This window comes from Pavona decussata, unplaced genomic scaffold (assembly GCF_977016875.1).
Source record: "Pavona decussata unplaced genomic scaffold, jaPavDecu1.1 SCAFFOLD_124, whole genome shotgun sequence".
In the NCBI taxonomy this organism is placed as follows: Eukaryota; Metazoa; Cnidaria; class Anthozoa; order Scleractinia; family Agariciidae; genus Pavona; species Pavona decussata.
This window is the reverse complement of record NW_028145538.1, coordinates 196225-211811: the sequence shown is the minus strand read 5'-3', so window position 1 is coordinate 211811 and position 15587 is coordinate 196225. Positions and strand designations below refer to the sequence as shown.

The window sequence follows — 15587 nt, the reverse complement described above, 5'->3', positions numbered from 1 at the left end:
ACCTGGGGTGCTCTTGCGTGGGTATCAACTGTCTGTTGGTGTTTTAAAAATCATTTTCTTTCTTTTATCTCTTCTTCAAACCTCTTAAAATTCCATTCAAATTCACGTTTACCCCTACCTTACATGTAATAGCATTTATCTAACTCTGCTTAATTCTGTTTTGAACCAGCTGTTCTTGTCGATCGTGCGAGGTCACAGTGCTGAATTCTGATTACGTTTTAACCTCTTAGGCCCGGTTCATACGTCGAACTTTACATGAGCCGAACCTAATACCTATTAAGGTCGACCCAAATAATTAAGTTCGGCAGTTGATTCAGACGTCGAACCTAACGGAAGTCGAGCGTAATTAAAGCTAAAGTGAGAAAGTAGATTTTCGTGGTCAGCGGCTGTTGTTTGTACTCAACAAGATTTAAAATGGCGGGAAAGATGAATTCTGACATGGAAGAGCTTGCTTGGTAAAATAATAAAGACAGGCCAAACACAGCTCCTACAGGTCGAGGTAGGAAGAATATGACCTTCAAAGCTAATTTGCTCTTACGAGTACGTCTTTCAAAGATCTCCCTTTTCTGTACGAAAGTAAGGAAGGGTCTTTGTAGATCTCCCCTAGCAGGGGCTGATTTTCTATCAAGTGTCATTTACCAGGAGCCATAATCAGGGATGGAGACCGTAACGAGATGCCATTTTGACTTGTGGGCTTGTCCCCATGTGTTGTATCAAAAAATCTATTTTTAGAAAAAAATTGCGCCATACACGCGTGCGCACACGCGTGTAAACAGCCAGGATCGCGCGCGGAGAAATGGAAATTTTTTTCTACCCGTTCAAAATGGCGTCCAAATTTTAAAATTCTGCCAGGGAATATCTCCTCAGTGCTCACATTTAAGGAATTAGACCCTCACAAATAAAAGGTAGCAATTGTAAGAAGACGGGAAAAGTTGGAATAAGCGGCCTATTGATCACATGACTCTCACAGTAAAGTCAAAAAGGCGCCAAGACGGTGGCGCTGCGTGCGTTGCTACTGTTGAATGAATGAAAAAAGCTTACACTCTACGGACATGTACTCAGACACGTAAGGACTTTTTTATCTTTAGTGAATTTTTTCTCAGCTGCTTTCTGTGTCACATATAAGGTAGTAGCCCCACGCATATTTGCGTGTATTCACGCGGGTTTATGACGTGAAGGGGGGGGGGGGGGAATTTTTTTCTGAAACTAGATTTTTTTGGTACAACACATGGGGACGCGCGGACCCCACGCTTACGGTCTCCATCCCTGATTATGGCTCCTGTATTTACTCATCTGAATTGTTTTAGGTTAGACACAGAAGGGCGATATTCCATAACAAACCTCAAAATGTTTTTGCGGGTTTTTAGTTTGTTTTGTAGTGCCGACATTCTTTCGCGGAGGTTGACTTCTGAAAGAGTTTTATCTATAAGGTTATCGAGGTAACCTCTGTTGCATAATCTCTGTTTGAATAGAGTGATGTTTTCTTCAAATGTTGTTTTTGAAGATTTTGTTCTAAGAAGTCTTGAGGCTTCGCCTTTGATATAGCCTGTATTGAAAGTTTCTGTCGGTTTGAAGTGCATGTACACATCAAGGATAGATTTTTTTTTTAAATCCTTCTCATCTCAGACAAGTATATTCAGTTGTTTCGAAACAAGAAGAACAAGCACATTCCTCTTTTCCCGCCATCTTGTTCAGAATGAATTCCTTTGCGCATGCCAAGTCGATGGAATGCACAGACCTCTGGGATAGATATAATTTATATAATTTATATGTAACGTATGCATTTGGTTCGGCACACGAAAAGTTCGACGTCTGAATCGAAGTCGAACTTTTGCCGTTCTATTCGACTGGCGCAGTCCTTGGCGCAGTCGAATAGAACGGCGGGTCGACTCAAATACAAATCTGTCGATCCTAACTGATTCATACGTCGATCTTTACATGCGCCGAACCAAATGATTAGGTTCGGCTCATGTAAAGTTCGACGTATGAACCGGGCCTAAAATAGTCGTGGATGAAAAAATTAACTTCCCGCCAAACAACCGCGGGCGGCAGCACAGGCTTCATATACTTGAGTGTGCCATTCGTATTGGTTGTCCTGTGGTGCTGCGTACGGACGGACGGCGAACAGTGACGTCATAACCAAAAACAAAAATTTATCGCATCGGGCCCGATAGGTTACATCGGGGCTTTTAGAAAAGCAGCTCCTGCTTTCGAAGTTTTCGGCGATCGGATTGGTTCTCAACTAAACGTATATAACGCAAAAGAGCCGTGTCATACATTATCTGCAAAGCTCATAATTTTAAATCAAATGGGAAATTTTTGCTTTTTTTCTAGTGTGTTTATCCCTCCCTGTTGTTAAGTATATAACAAAACAATCTTTTCACTCACTCTTGTTTTAAATCATGAACTCACAGGGCAGCCAATCAGAACATTTAGTAGTCTCCCCAGGCGACCAACCGCTGGTCAAAGAGCATGGGGACTCTGGGTACGAGATATCTTTTAAATGGATTACAGTTATCGGTTCGATTCAGCCAATCAGATTTGGACAACGTCCCGGCCTTTTGCCCATGGCCAGTTGCGGGAGTTATGATGGCCACCATGACAATATTGATTATATTGATGTAAAATAAAATACCATGCATGAAATTCAGTTCTAGTAACAAGCGAAAACCAAAAGTAAATTACAAACTTACCGACTCACACCAGCAGCCGAAGCAAGAAGGTCTTTGATATCTCGAGAACTGCAATGCTTAGAGAATACAACCTAAATTTGAGAAACAAAATTCACATCTTCCTATTACATCGACGTCAATTTACTTCTTTCAAACGCTAAGCTTTCGTCAAAGACTTTGACAAACTGAACACCGAACATTCCATTTCTTCGTTGGTGCGAAATAACATAACACAATTCCTATAGAATATTTTCAAGCCGGTGAACCGTAATCAACCGTAAACGGCCATCATCGGCGATGGATGATTATAAACTAAACCGATTTTATTTTTGCGCTGGTGGTACATCGCATGATAATTCCTATGGCAGAACGATTGTACCTATGTCCTTAAAATTCCACGGTTGACCCGGAAACTTCGCTTCTCGGCTAATTGTTCATTTTTCCGACAATGATTCAACCACAGATTTTATCCTCTGATACAACAACCGCACGTATTCAGAGTTTATTTACTAAACATTTCCCTAGAAAAAAATGTTTTTATACTTATCATTTTTGCCAGGGTGATACATTGGTTTTACTCCAACCCAGGCTGCCATTTTCTCAAGAAACTTGTAAATACATCAGAGGTCAAAATTGGAATTGCTTTGACTTTTCCTTCGTTAAATCCGTGTTTAGTAGATTTGAACATATATTATTACAGCCAATTCGAAGTTACTGTTTCGAAATCAGTGTGGCTCGACGTTGCTTATCGTTTCGTGGTGCGCCGAAGTACAGGCAGAATATTTCCCTGTAGAAAAAGCCGACTTACACACTGTACTTTCACTGTGCATTCATGAAACTGTAACCAGCAGCTCTCGCATGTACATTTTTTATTTTAGTTGTTTCATTCATAAGCAAGTAAAAATAACGATAAAATCGAACGACGTTTCGGAGTCGTCGTGACACCATTTTCAAGTTCAAAATGATTAAAATAAAATGCCAGAAATAGTTCACTGAAGATTTACATAATCAGAAATAATAATTAATCATTTTGAACTTGAAAATGGTGTCATGACGACTCGAAATGAAACGTCGTTCGATTTTATCGTTGATTTTTACTTGCCAATGCAGTTGTTTAACCTGGCAAACAAAGACTGCCAAATAACGGGACAATCTCGCTCAAAAAAGGGGAAACTAATACAAAGCATCGGAACTAACTTCAAAGCCACCATCCTATAAATCTAATCGAATTAAAAGGCCGTGGTGTAAAAACACCGCTTACCTTCTGTTTCTGTCCATTAACTTCAAGATAAATAGTTTTTAGATTCGCCGAGGCTTTTCCAGAAACACCATTGCCCATTTTGATTTGTTTTTACTCTAAGGTTAAAATTCCTCTGCTCCGCCAACGACGAAATTTCACCGGTTAACTCCAAACAGAGCGGTATTTGGCCGTTTCCATGAGAAACAAAGACTGAGAAGAAATTCGTCAAAACTGAATATATTATCGAGTTGTATGACGTATGGTGTAAGAGGCCTTGTAAGAAAACTGGAGCAATGGGAAAAAAATCAACGCTTTCAATAAGCGATACATTCTTACCTATTTGGTGCTTATTTATATATTATTCCACCTCAATCTCCAGCCGGATGTGACAAGATTCCTGAAAAACTCGCATTGAACGGCCTATAAAAGCCACTGATCACACACCATTGGCAAAGACCCCTTACTTCTGCTTAACGTTTGCGCCCACTGAAGCAACCCAGAGTTCTAAGCGGGTAGCGTTAAATAGCGGGAGAACTGAGCTGAGTATATAGCACGGTTTCAACATTTGCTTCAACATGCGTTCAACACTTTGTTGAACCAAAGGTTGGGGGTGTTTGAACAGGTCGTTCAACATTGTTGAAAGTGTGTCGAATCAAATTTAAATTGGTTTAAACTTTCATTCAACATCGATTCAACATTTCTTTCGCTCTTAAAAATGTTGATTGGCGTTGAAGCCGTTTGAACACTCCGTTCACCCAACATTCGTTCAACTTTTCAGCGTTGAACGAATGTTGGTCAAATGTTGAAACCGGGCTTTAACGTGTCATCGAGTGATCGTCTTGACGATTCGCCCCTTGGCTCAATACGCGTCGAACGATGTACCTAGTTTTCCTTTAATACGGTGGAATCTCGGTGCCTTAATTGTGCCACCCCGGCCAGGTAGTAACTACAACTTGACGAAATCAAAGAGGTTTTATCTTCTTTAATTACAGGGACTCCCAGGGCCGTAGCCAGTATGAGGCAAACCGAGGCACTTGCCTCAGTCATTGCTGACAAATTCACACAGTTGAATAAGTAAGAAAAAATATTAACGCAACATGATGTTATGTTGAATGATAACGCGAATCAAGCAGTGCCCTGAATTACAGATGAGAAAAATTAAGCAAAAATTTATGCTAACCAGGCAGCGGCTTCCCAAAGAAAACTGCCTTGTTTTCATGCGTTTTTCCGCCATTTCTCGATTCTTCTGTCTTCTCTGATCTGAGTGAGAAAAATCTATCAAAATGCAGCGTTCTATCAACAGCCTTTTTCAAAGAAAGCGGAAAGTAGTTGCTCTCATAACATGCTTTTAGTTCTTCTCAATAATCGAACCAAAATTTAACCTTGTTTTGGCATTACTAGTATTCAGCGAAGCAACTGTCTTTCATTCCATCTAGTAGAGATGGTGGTGTCAGTGAAGAAGCCACCGGAGATCGTCGGAAAGAAGTTGTAGAGGCAAAAACCGGACAGGCGGCAGCGCCACTAAGTACAGGAAGCTGTTCGTGCGAGCCCAGCTTAAGCGCTCTCCGCAGGTTTAGGACCAGGTGCCGTTCATCGATGGGCTCACAGGCTGAATGGCCTTGCATTAGCGAAGTCCACAGCGAAATCCCTGCGGACCCGCTCGAGCCTCTACAGCGGTGGGATGCTAGTGGGCAGAGGCAAATCGCGCTGGCATTTAACAGCTAACTTCGTTGCCAGTTAGAAACGAAAATCCTCAAATGAGAACGGCCGAGACCAGGTTTTATGAGCCTGCAAGACTGAGCACCCCCTGCTCCCCCCCCCCTAACCCTAACCCCCCCCCCCCCCCCCCCCAATAAACCCTTCTTTTCACGAAACCTCTGGTCAGGCAAACCTGGTTTGGGTCGTTGTTATCTAAGGCCTTCCTATAGAAACAAACCGCCAACAAACACATTAAACAGCTGCATACAAGAACACAGAGCCCCTAAAGTAGCATTTAAATAGCCCCCCCCCCCCCCCAAAAAAAAAAAAAGTCATCTCGATCTCTAGATCTAGATGGCCTTAAGGGCTCTTAGCGGAATTTTTGTCAAATAAGGTTTGATACCATTGTTTTGTTTAAACGTAATGATTATAAAGACCCTAAATTGCTAGGCGGGGAATTCAACCATGGATAGTGCCTCAGTCCTTATTTTTTTCTGGCTACGGCCCTGACTCCACTTAACATCGCTTTTTTTCACAATAACGTAGTGTTAAAGGGGCAGTGTAACTTTTACTAGTCGAAAAACATATCTGTAGGGATGTAAACGTCAAAATAATGGTTCAGTTTAATTAACAACAACCCTACCGGTGCACAGAAACTAGTATCATTCATATTTATCTGCGGATGGCTAGGATAGAAATGAATTGGAATTAACTTGAAAAAAAATTGGCCAGATTTTTCAAGTACCTCCTATGCATCATTTTCAAGTACCACCTATGCATCTCCTATGCATCCTATGCAAAAATCCCCAGGTCCCGAGTTGATCCCGAATATTGTTTGGAAAGAGTTTGCCTTTGAACTTTCTTCTGTTCTTGCTGACGTATACAGCTCCTCGCTTGAACAGGGTTATGTTCCAGCACAACTGAAGCAAGCTATTGTGGTTCCCGTCCCCAAGTGTCGTCCTCCAATGTCTGTTGAAAGTGACTTAAGATCAGTGTCGCTAACTTCACCTGTACCCAAAGTACTGGAAGGTTTCTCAGCTAAGTCCCTACTCATGTGTGTTTGGGACAAGTTGGACAGTAAGCAGTTTGCTCTTCCAGGAAGATCCGCTACGCAGGCCTTGGTTTATTTACTTCACACTATTTTGGAATCGCTTGATGGTGGTGAGATGTATGTAAGAATGTTTTTCTCTGACTTCTCCAAAGGATTCGATCTCGTTGACCATAATGTCCTACTACGCGAAATGGATAACCTAGATGTGGACACAGCAAAATCTCCGTCACTGTGCCCCTTTAAGAAGATTGCGAAACCGATTAATGTTATCAACTCAGTAACTAAACAAAAAACAATTAATAAAATTGTAAGTATACATTAAGCTGTATAGGCTCGAAGCCACTGGATATCTCTTTCACTAAGTGTTTCTCTAATGAGAAGAAATAATCCCATTTTAGTTACTACTACAAAAACATATGCATTTTGCGGAAACGACAATAGCGAAATAAGAAGGTTGCAGCTGTCAAGAAAGAGGCGGGAATAGAATGTAAAGAGTACGAGAAGTCTCTTGTGTAGAATCATTCAGAATAACCTTGCTTATTCTGTCTGAAAATAATTTGTCAATACATAGAAACTGTTCTTTTTTTTTTTTTTAATCAATAGAGCGGGTTTTCAAGCGAGTGTTTTGAAACTGAAACCAGGCTTGTTTTTCGCTCTAACCCCGCAATATTTCATGAAGCCTCGTAATGCATCAGACAGTATTTCACCACGCCATGTTGTATAGATCAGTACAAGTTCACACCTCGGTGTTCCTTCTGCAAAAGTGTTTACATTAAATTAAAGAAAACACAAGAGAAACGTGGCCATCTTGAAAATGTTAATTTTTTTTATTACTTTAGCTCATCTATGAAGTGATTATTAACTTGAAAAACATCTTTATATTTATTTAATCTTGTTTTAGTTTTGTACAGTTAGCACAACCCCGGTTTGTACAGAAATTCACAATTCACACAGACAAATTATTAACAGCCTTACAAAAACACGTACCCATCAATTTACCGCTAATTAATTTACTATTCGGTTTTTATTAAAAATCGTTTGAGCTCTGCAAATTTTTGCCTGCTACTTTCTGATAACTAAGTATATAAGTGAAAGTATATGTTGCGACACGAAATATAGTGTTGTTGGTGTTGTACCCAGTATGGCGGACATATCAAGGAAATTATATGACAGTACGTAAATTCTGATATAGCGTTACCGGAAACTTTGATGATAGAAAGGAAACAGTGCAGGTCACGTTCATGTTCACGCTTTTCAAATTCGCACGGTAAAGTACAGTGAACTTTTTAAAATCGTGGATCGCAGGTCTCAACGAGTACCATTGTTCAAATACAGTGTTTTGGAGAAATCAAGAAATCCAACATGGCGGATCCAACAAAGCGGCTGACGTAATTCGGACGTCACATGACGTTATCGTCTCAATTAGCGGACGCCAAAGGAAACAATTTTAAACATACCATCTACAAAGTTAAGAAGCGGGTGGGCGCTTTGTAACCACCTTCCCAGGCTGAGCCTTAATTAAATTACAACATTGTTCATTGCCCCAGGGGTATTGCTCTGTTGTCATTACCAATGCTGGCTGGGGGAACTCCTAAAGCATAAAGAGAACTAAATCTTTGACGTGCTTTATGCTAACGTCGTATGCACATGTGCTGTGTGCCAGAGACATTTCTCGTGCGATCTTAGAGCCACAAAGAACGCGAGAGATAACCGCTGGTACCCAAGTAACACTTCTCCAGCCGCTGCTTAAGTAAAAATAAATCCTTAAGATCCCTTAAAGCAATTTTGAATCAAAATTACTGTCAAAATTAGAAATGTATGAATAAAGGGGTTGTTAGGGTTTAGAGGCGTAGCATTGACAAGTAGCTCTGCATTTGTCCCAGTTCATCGTGAGAAAAAGTTTTTTATGGAGTTCATCGGTCCATTTGTCTTCCTGTTCAACTGAAACACTCTTAACTGCCTCACGGCATCCTGGAATACAACCTTCACGTTGATATTGTTGGCAGCGGACGTTTCGTGGAAGAAGCATTCATATTCGGAAGCAAACTCCAGCGCCTCTTTGTTAGAAACCGTTCTGGAGTGATTCAAGTCCACCTTATTCCCAACAAGAACGATAGTGGTATGTTGGCCCCGTTGTTTCTTTAATTCACGAATCAGCTTGACGAGTTGTTTTGCTGTTTGAAATGTCCTTGGATCGTCTATGGAGTAAACTACGATAAAACCTTCGTTTTGACTCAAGTACACAGGCTCATGCTGAAAAAGAATTTTGCTGATTAGCGTGGGATATTCTTTCGGAGCGAAAAGACGGTCCACGTGACCAGAAATTACCAGCAACCAGGTTTCTGCAGCATGAAGCAAGTAAGGATATTACTTTTGCCTAATTTATATTCCCGTTATCAACCGGAGGGGATGCCCCAGGGCAGTGTATCACTGGGTTACTCTGAACATATTGGCTCATTCTCTGGTCAGACTAGAGCAGTGATGGTGTATTCGTTTGGAGGGAATTGCGTAAAACGATTTTACGGGTTTTGGGGCTATTTCAATCCTTGGTTGGGGGAAGGTGGGGAGGGGGGTCTCAGAAACGTGTTATACGGGGATGCTCCCCGGAGGTCCAAACCCTGAGCCTTCTATACACCATTCTTGACAGAAAAGGGAACCCTTTCATTGCCATGAAATGGTACCCGTTTTACGTACCTACAATAGAAACACTGCATCTCTATTCAATGGGTCTGTTTGAGGTATTTTAGAAGGCCCCTCTCAAATAACATTGCCCAATAGCTGTTCGATCAGCCTTGCATCTTTCAAGTTGTTTTATTGAGTCCATACAAATTATTCCTGTCTGTAGAAGTGGTCTTTGCTAAGTTTACTTTAAATGATAGTTTTCTAGCTTTACCCTTTCCTGTGCTTCAGCTCGTTAAATCCCTACCCTTTTATACACCTCCAGCTTGATCAATAAAGGTACCCGTCTTGGGAGGACCCTCCTGTATAGGGCGTACCCCTCCTCCAGGTTTCAATCTGTTTGTTTGTTTTGATAAAACCTACGACAAGGCGATTATTGCACTTTTACTAGTACTATTTGTTTGATTTTAGCTGGGATTAAATGAAAGGCAATGTCTTAAGTTCAAAGTTTAATTTTGATCACAGGAAACTTCAGTGAATGTTTTCAAAGTAATTGTAAAACTCACCGTACTCGCGGTGTCGGTGATATGTAATACCGCAGGCTCGTCATCTACCTCGTAACACATATCATACGTTAACTCTGATGAAATAAAAAAAACATGACATCTAAAAACCCACGTGACTTCTTCGTGATTACTTTACTCCTACTGGTCAAACCTTAAAATGTCAATAACTACCATTTTCGTTGTTTAGAATAATAGGCTGGCTCGACTTATAATTTACGAGATGATTATGGCCAAATGTGGCCTTGAGTCATGAATGGAGTCGGGAAGATAGCTTATGAAACTGTATGCTACGAAGCTGGTATTACTTTCTTTTTTAAATATCTGCTATTTACTTAAATTATGATCATCCGGGTGAGTGTAGTCCTGAGAAGGACAGTTTGGGTTAGACAATACTAACCTTCTTCAGGGGGCTGCAAAAAGCTAAGTAAAAATTGGAAATAAACGGTTACAATATTTAAAGATGATACTAATGAAAAATTGAGATGTGATTGGTTGATAAACAAAGAAAGCTAAAACGTGTACAGAAGCCATTATTAAAAGAGAGATATACAGTAGACAGATTATGATCCGGCTACACTTTGCTGTTTGTACAAGTGGTCCCTGCATTGTTCAAGAGTTACAACAACCAGATACATTTTATATAATCTACTGACGTTCCACTATCAGTTACTTGACTCTGAAGATGCTTCCGCTCAGGTTGTCGAAACGTCACTCAATGTCACCCGGGTGATCATAATTTACGTACTTATGAGATAAATCCTGGGTTCAAACCATTTACAGATCTGCTCTTTGTTTAGCAACAGCATCCTATTAAGGAGAAGGCAGAAGTTTCTGCCGAAACATGTCTTTTAAACTGATTGAAAATCGCCGCTTTACTAATGATCTAAAACAATGGTATGCTATTAGCAAAAAAATATATTTTATAGAAAAACATTAATTAATTTTCGTTCTTACAACAGAATTGTATGCAAAGCACTTCATTGTTTTTCTTTTTTTAAGTTTGGCATGCAAAGTAATTACATATGACATGCAAACGTTTCATCAATACCTATTCAAACTCTCCTTATAACTACAATTGGTAGAGCCGCAAAACAACAACAATAACAACAACAACAAAACAAGGCACAGAGGGGTAAAAAAGAAGAAGGAGGAGGATGAGGAAAAGTCTCTATGCATTAAGGTTCAAAAGGACAAATTTTTGCTTCCCTCTGCTGATGCTAGTTTTGGATTCTGTAAAATCTTAAGAAGATTGTAGAGGATAAAAAGGTTAAAAGCGACAAGCCCCATCTGTTCAAACACTTGAAACCTGGCGTGATAAGACTGATACGCGGTCGCAGCTTCCCAAAATAGCCATTGATTTGCGATAGTACTTTAAATACACCCACTAGAAAAAAAAAAGTTATCAAAACTTAACATCTTGGCGATATGACGTGCCTGTTAAAATCGGCATTGTTAGTTACTGCAATTCAAGGAACACAAAATGACAGGCACACAGCAATTTTGCATGACCTCGGATCGACTGGTAAAAATAGAAACAATTTTAATACATATTTTAACTATAAATAAATTACTCGGAGACACGCGATGATCACTGCAGTGAGTCTCAGGCACGTGTGCTAAACTTAGATTAAAAGGAATATGATATGCAAAACATGGCTTTCAACGCCAACGCACGGAAATTAAAAAATTGAACCTTTACTTTTTCATTTCTCTATCATTGTGGTTGCCAAATTTTGGATTTGTCTGAGCGAGAAAATAATGTTTAAAAAGAAATTAAAATGATAGGCGTCCAAAGCCAAGAGACTCCATATCCAACATAATCAGAAAAGGATGGACGCCTTCAGTTAAACCAAGTTTGCAAAAAAAAAATTGACTTACACTACTCCATACTTAAGTCAAATTTGGTGACCTTGATTCTCTTAGGGCTTTCAGTTTTTTCTGAGGGCCGTAATTTTACTACCAGTATCGATTTTTCTTTTCTTTGTTTGTCCGGTTTGTTTCTTTGCTTTTTCAGTTTTGAGCGGCTGTAATCTGGTTAAGGTTGAATGGCACCGGAAGGGAGGAAGATAAGGGGGCGGTCAAAAGGGAAATGAAAATGTGTCTTCTTTAAAGCAAGCTTACCTAGTGTTGGATCATACTCGTGAATGAATCTTCCGGTTGCAAATCGAACCAGGAGAGCTGCAAACGAGTAGGCAAACGAAACATTTCAGTTAATCACTCTACTGAAGGTTGTTTTAAACTACTATCCCAAAATTTTTTACAACAACAACAAGCTTTATTACCAAATTAAAAAGTGAACAAAGTTAAAATTAATTTACAACATAAATATATTAATACAAAAGAGGTAACATTTACTCAGAATAACTGAAAAGCTAATCGAGCTGAGTAAAACTAAATAATGTTTAAATATAGAAGGTAGGTTGGCACTAAAGCTTGAGCAAAGCAATTGATTAAGCATTAAAAAAAGAGAAGAGGAAAAGAATAAACAAATAAATAAATAAATAAATACATAAATACCAGTTGAAAACTCATGAACAGTAAGACCGTAAGATGTTTAACTTGACTTTGTTTTTAAACGTTTTAAGGGGGAAGTGATGGCCGTGATTCTTTTAAATATCGTAATTTTATTTAGCAATAATTGGAATCAGGATTTAATTACTGATAAAAAAATGACACATTCAAGCATTAATCAAACACAGTGAAATGACTCATATACGGGTAGGTTATCAAGACTATTTTCAGTTATAACTCACCTCCTTTTATTTAAAACCTCTTTCTGATGAAAAATCTCAGTTCATCCATTACAGTGTAACATTTTAGTGAATTTTCATCTTTTTAAATTTCATCGAAGGCTCTTTATTTTACACTTTTGCAAAATGCAACATATCTATCCCCTCCCCTCCCGACATTACGAAAGTCAGAGCTCTCGAAACAGCAACTACTAAAATTTAGCCCACCTAATTTTATGCTGATATCGATTTTTGTGGAATAATTTTGATTCGGTTTCTTTTTTTATGGATGGTGGGAACAGTATAACTTCAGCTTGCCTGCTCTGAGTCCAAGAAAAGTTCTCATTGAAATTGGCTGCTCTACGGGAGCTTGTAAAGAGCGCTTGTTTTGCAAAAAAACTGTTTTTTGTGGATTTTTTCAAATTCTTTTTAAAAACGTTTCATTCGCGGCACGCTGACATCTCTGATGAAAAGAACTTGATCAGCAATGCACTGGCAAGCCGCAAATTTCGTAACTTTTTCAAATAGTGCTTGAGTAACCACTCGTAACGAAAACCAGTGAGCAAGCTTGTCCATACTCAAGTAATAAAATAAACAACTATGAACACACACCATTTAACTTAAACAAACAACCATATTAAATATCAAACGTTCGCGCCAAAGCGATTAAAACATGTTTTGTTAATTGATCTTGTGATCGAAATCTCTTGCGATGTTTTTAATCTGCTGGTAACTCCTTTTGGCATAAGTCAACTCAACTGCCAAAAGTGTTTTGTGTTTTGTATGGTTACATGGTCGAGTGATCATCGGCTATCGAGTTCAAAATCATTTGTTTGCATAGCTTTTCACGAGAAAGCTGGCATTCAAGCAATTTTCCACCCCCAAAATAAATCGCCAATTGATTTAATACAGTGTATCGGAGAGATGAAAACTGGATATTTACTGAATTAAACAAACCATTAGAAATTCAAAGGAAGGCCATCATTCACAACAATCACGCAACGTTATTGAAGCCACTAGTTATAATACCTGAGTGATCCGCAGAGCTATCAACATGTTAATTTTCCAATTTAGCAAGTTCAATCATAGAGGTTAACCCTTTCATCTTAATTATATTATTTGCTTTTGTAGTTGAAAACCTCGATAGAGTGACCTCAGATTAACGCTACTAAACAGAGCAATTTCGTTTGGTACCAAAACTTCATGTTTAGTGTTTTGTTGTAATTACTGGTTCTGACTCCTGATGGTGGAAATATGTGTTTTAAATCCTAAGGTGTGGCCAATCAGATAAAATCAACTGAGCAAGTACTTTCTGGTGCCATTTGTTATGCTACACGTAATGATCGTGATTCTAACTTTTGCCGAGGATGAACATCGTAAAGCGTGATCGTTAAATTAAAAAGCTACCGAGTGATACTTTCCCTGTGGTTTATAGTAATTTGTTTACGTTTTGTTGTTATTTTTACAAGTACAAATTACCGAACAAACTCTTCATCGTGCGGGATAATCGAAACTTATTTTTAACTCACCCGATTTTCCAACGCCTCCTTGACCAAGCAGCACAATGTTGTAGTCCCTGAACGAATTGCTACGTCTGTGAAGCGAGCTTGAACTGTTCCGAAAATTTGTCGAAGTGTTCGATGCTTGAGCTACAAAAGGTTCACTTTCTCTTCTTTTTGGTCGACTTTTTATCGTTTTTTTGTTCAAATTCGGTGATCCAGGCGATCCGGGACTCGGACATTTGGGCGAGGGACTATCGTAATCCAAGGATGTATTTGTTTCGTATGTCCGTCTCTCCACCAAAGTCAGAGGAGGCGGACTGTAATCTTTCTTCCCACTGCGTTTAGCCTTTGACAGCTTCGGAGCATCTGGTGGTGGAATGATACGATCCGCTCTCAACAGTGGAACGCTTCTTGGTTCGGAGAAATGTTGCTGTAAGACAACGGCTGGCGCGGAGCCTCGTCTTCGAAGCATTTCTACAGCTGTGCTCGTTTGAGAAAACGGGAAGACTTAGTAACAATTGGCCGCTCAGGTTAGCCGCAGATTAAACCGGTGAAAGCTTTCCTGTTGCGATTCCTTGTTGCCAGTTGTTGAAGCTTGGACCCTATAGAACCGTTCCACAAACTTATCTCTGTGCTTGATTGCGTTGTTAGTTCTCCGCAATAAAAGACGTGAAGTTATGGCCGGCTGCGTGCCTTTTATAATATCTTTTCTCTTTTGGCTCCCAAACAAGCACGCGAAAAGATAATTACTTGACGTGTAAGTCAATGAACTGAAAAAACCCTTTTGTTCTGTGGCCTATTGATTAAAGGTTGCTGACCTCGCGTTTGAAAATTCCCGCCTACAATCCATCAAGAAAAGGCAAGAAGTAGAGAAACGTTCACTAGGATAGCCCTCCTGTTGATTAAGGGCAGAAAAAAGTTAATAAAAATAAACGATTTCGAAAACAGATTCACGTTTGAAACGCACAGATCACTGACGAAATTATTTGATTCATTTGTGCCAGTCTGGTTTTCATGAAAGATTTGTAACTAATGATCGCTGGAGAAAACATGTCGCGGAAACGATGCTAGAACTTAATTAAACCAAGAATGAGGTAAAAAGACCTTTTGCCCTGTTGTATTCGCCTTGAAAAAGAAATGCTTATCCCAAAAAGATCATTGCTAAGCCGAGTGAGTGGGATTGAATTGACAGAAATCAGCTGCTATTTCTCAAACAACGCACTGCAGGTGAGAAGGCCAGAGAATGGAAGTGGAATTAGATGGATAAAGCCTTTAGTAGACAAGGGCAGACAACTAGTGAAGGACGTGTGATTCAGGCGGAGATCAACTGCGATAAGCTGAGATAAGGTTACAAGTGATAGACACGGACGTTACTGTGGAATGGGCGCAGTTCTCAGTGTGTTTTCTTGTACTATATCCTTTTGAATCATGATTCAGGAAACGGTTCTCGTGTTTCTGCTCTAATATAGAAACACGAGTAAACCCGTGCAAAATTTGATGCGTTTAATTT

General features: G+C 39.6%; 2 protein-coding genes across 2 annotated transcripts in view; both read right to left on the bottom strand.

Moving 5' to 3' along the window:
• The window catches only part of LOC146469309 (high affinity cGMP-specific 3',5'-cyclic phosphodiesterase 9A-like), a 30112-nt gene extending 26101 nt beyond the window's left edge, over window positions 1-4011 (bottom strand). The window contains exons 1-2 of the mRNA XM_085123336.1: window positions 3934-4011; window positions 2694-2764 (exon numbers count right to left, since the gene is read on the bottom strand). Of these exons, the coding sequence (XP_084979462.1) occupies window positions 2694-2764; window positions 3934-4011 (149 nt within the window). The remainder of the gene's footprint in view (window positions 1-2693; window positions 2765-3933) is intronic.
• A 3458-nt stretch (window positions 4012-7469) lies between these two features.
• Window positions 7470-15045, bottom strand: LOC146469308 (ras-related protein Rap-2b-like). Its single transcript, XM_085123329.1, has 4 exons — window positions 14105-15045; window positions 11968-12024; window positions 9847-9920; window positions 7470-8914 (listed from the first exon to the last, which is right to left on the bottom strand). The coding sequence occupies exons 1-4, from the start codon at window positions 14547-14549 to the stop codon at window positions 8546-8548; spliced, it is 945 nt and encodes a 314-aa protein (XP_084979455.1). The 5' UTR covers window positions 14550-15045; the 3' UTR covers window positions 7470-8545.
• Between the last annotated feature and the right edge of the window lie 542 nt (window positions 15046-15587).

Coding starts and splice junctions, on each gene's coding strand:
- LOC146469308 (XM_085123329.1), bottom strand. CDS start 14,549: ATGCTTCGAAGACGAGGCTCCGCGCCAGCCGTTGTCTTACAGCAACAT. Junction 12,025..14,104: donor AGGAGGCGTTGGAAAATCGG/GTGAGTTAAAAA, acceptor ACTCGTTTGCAG/CTCTCCTGGTTCGATTTGCA. Junction 8,915..9,846: donor TCACCGACACCGCGAGTACG/GTGAGTTTTACA, acceptor ATTCTTTTTCAG/CATGAGCCTGTGTACTTGAG.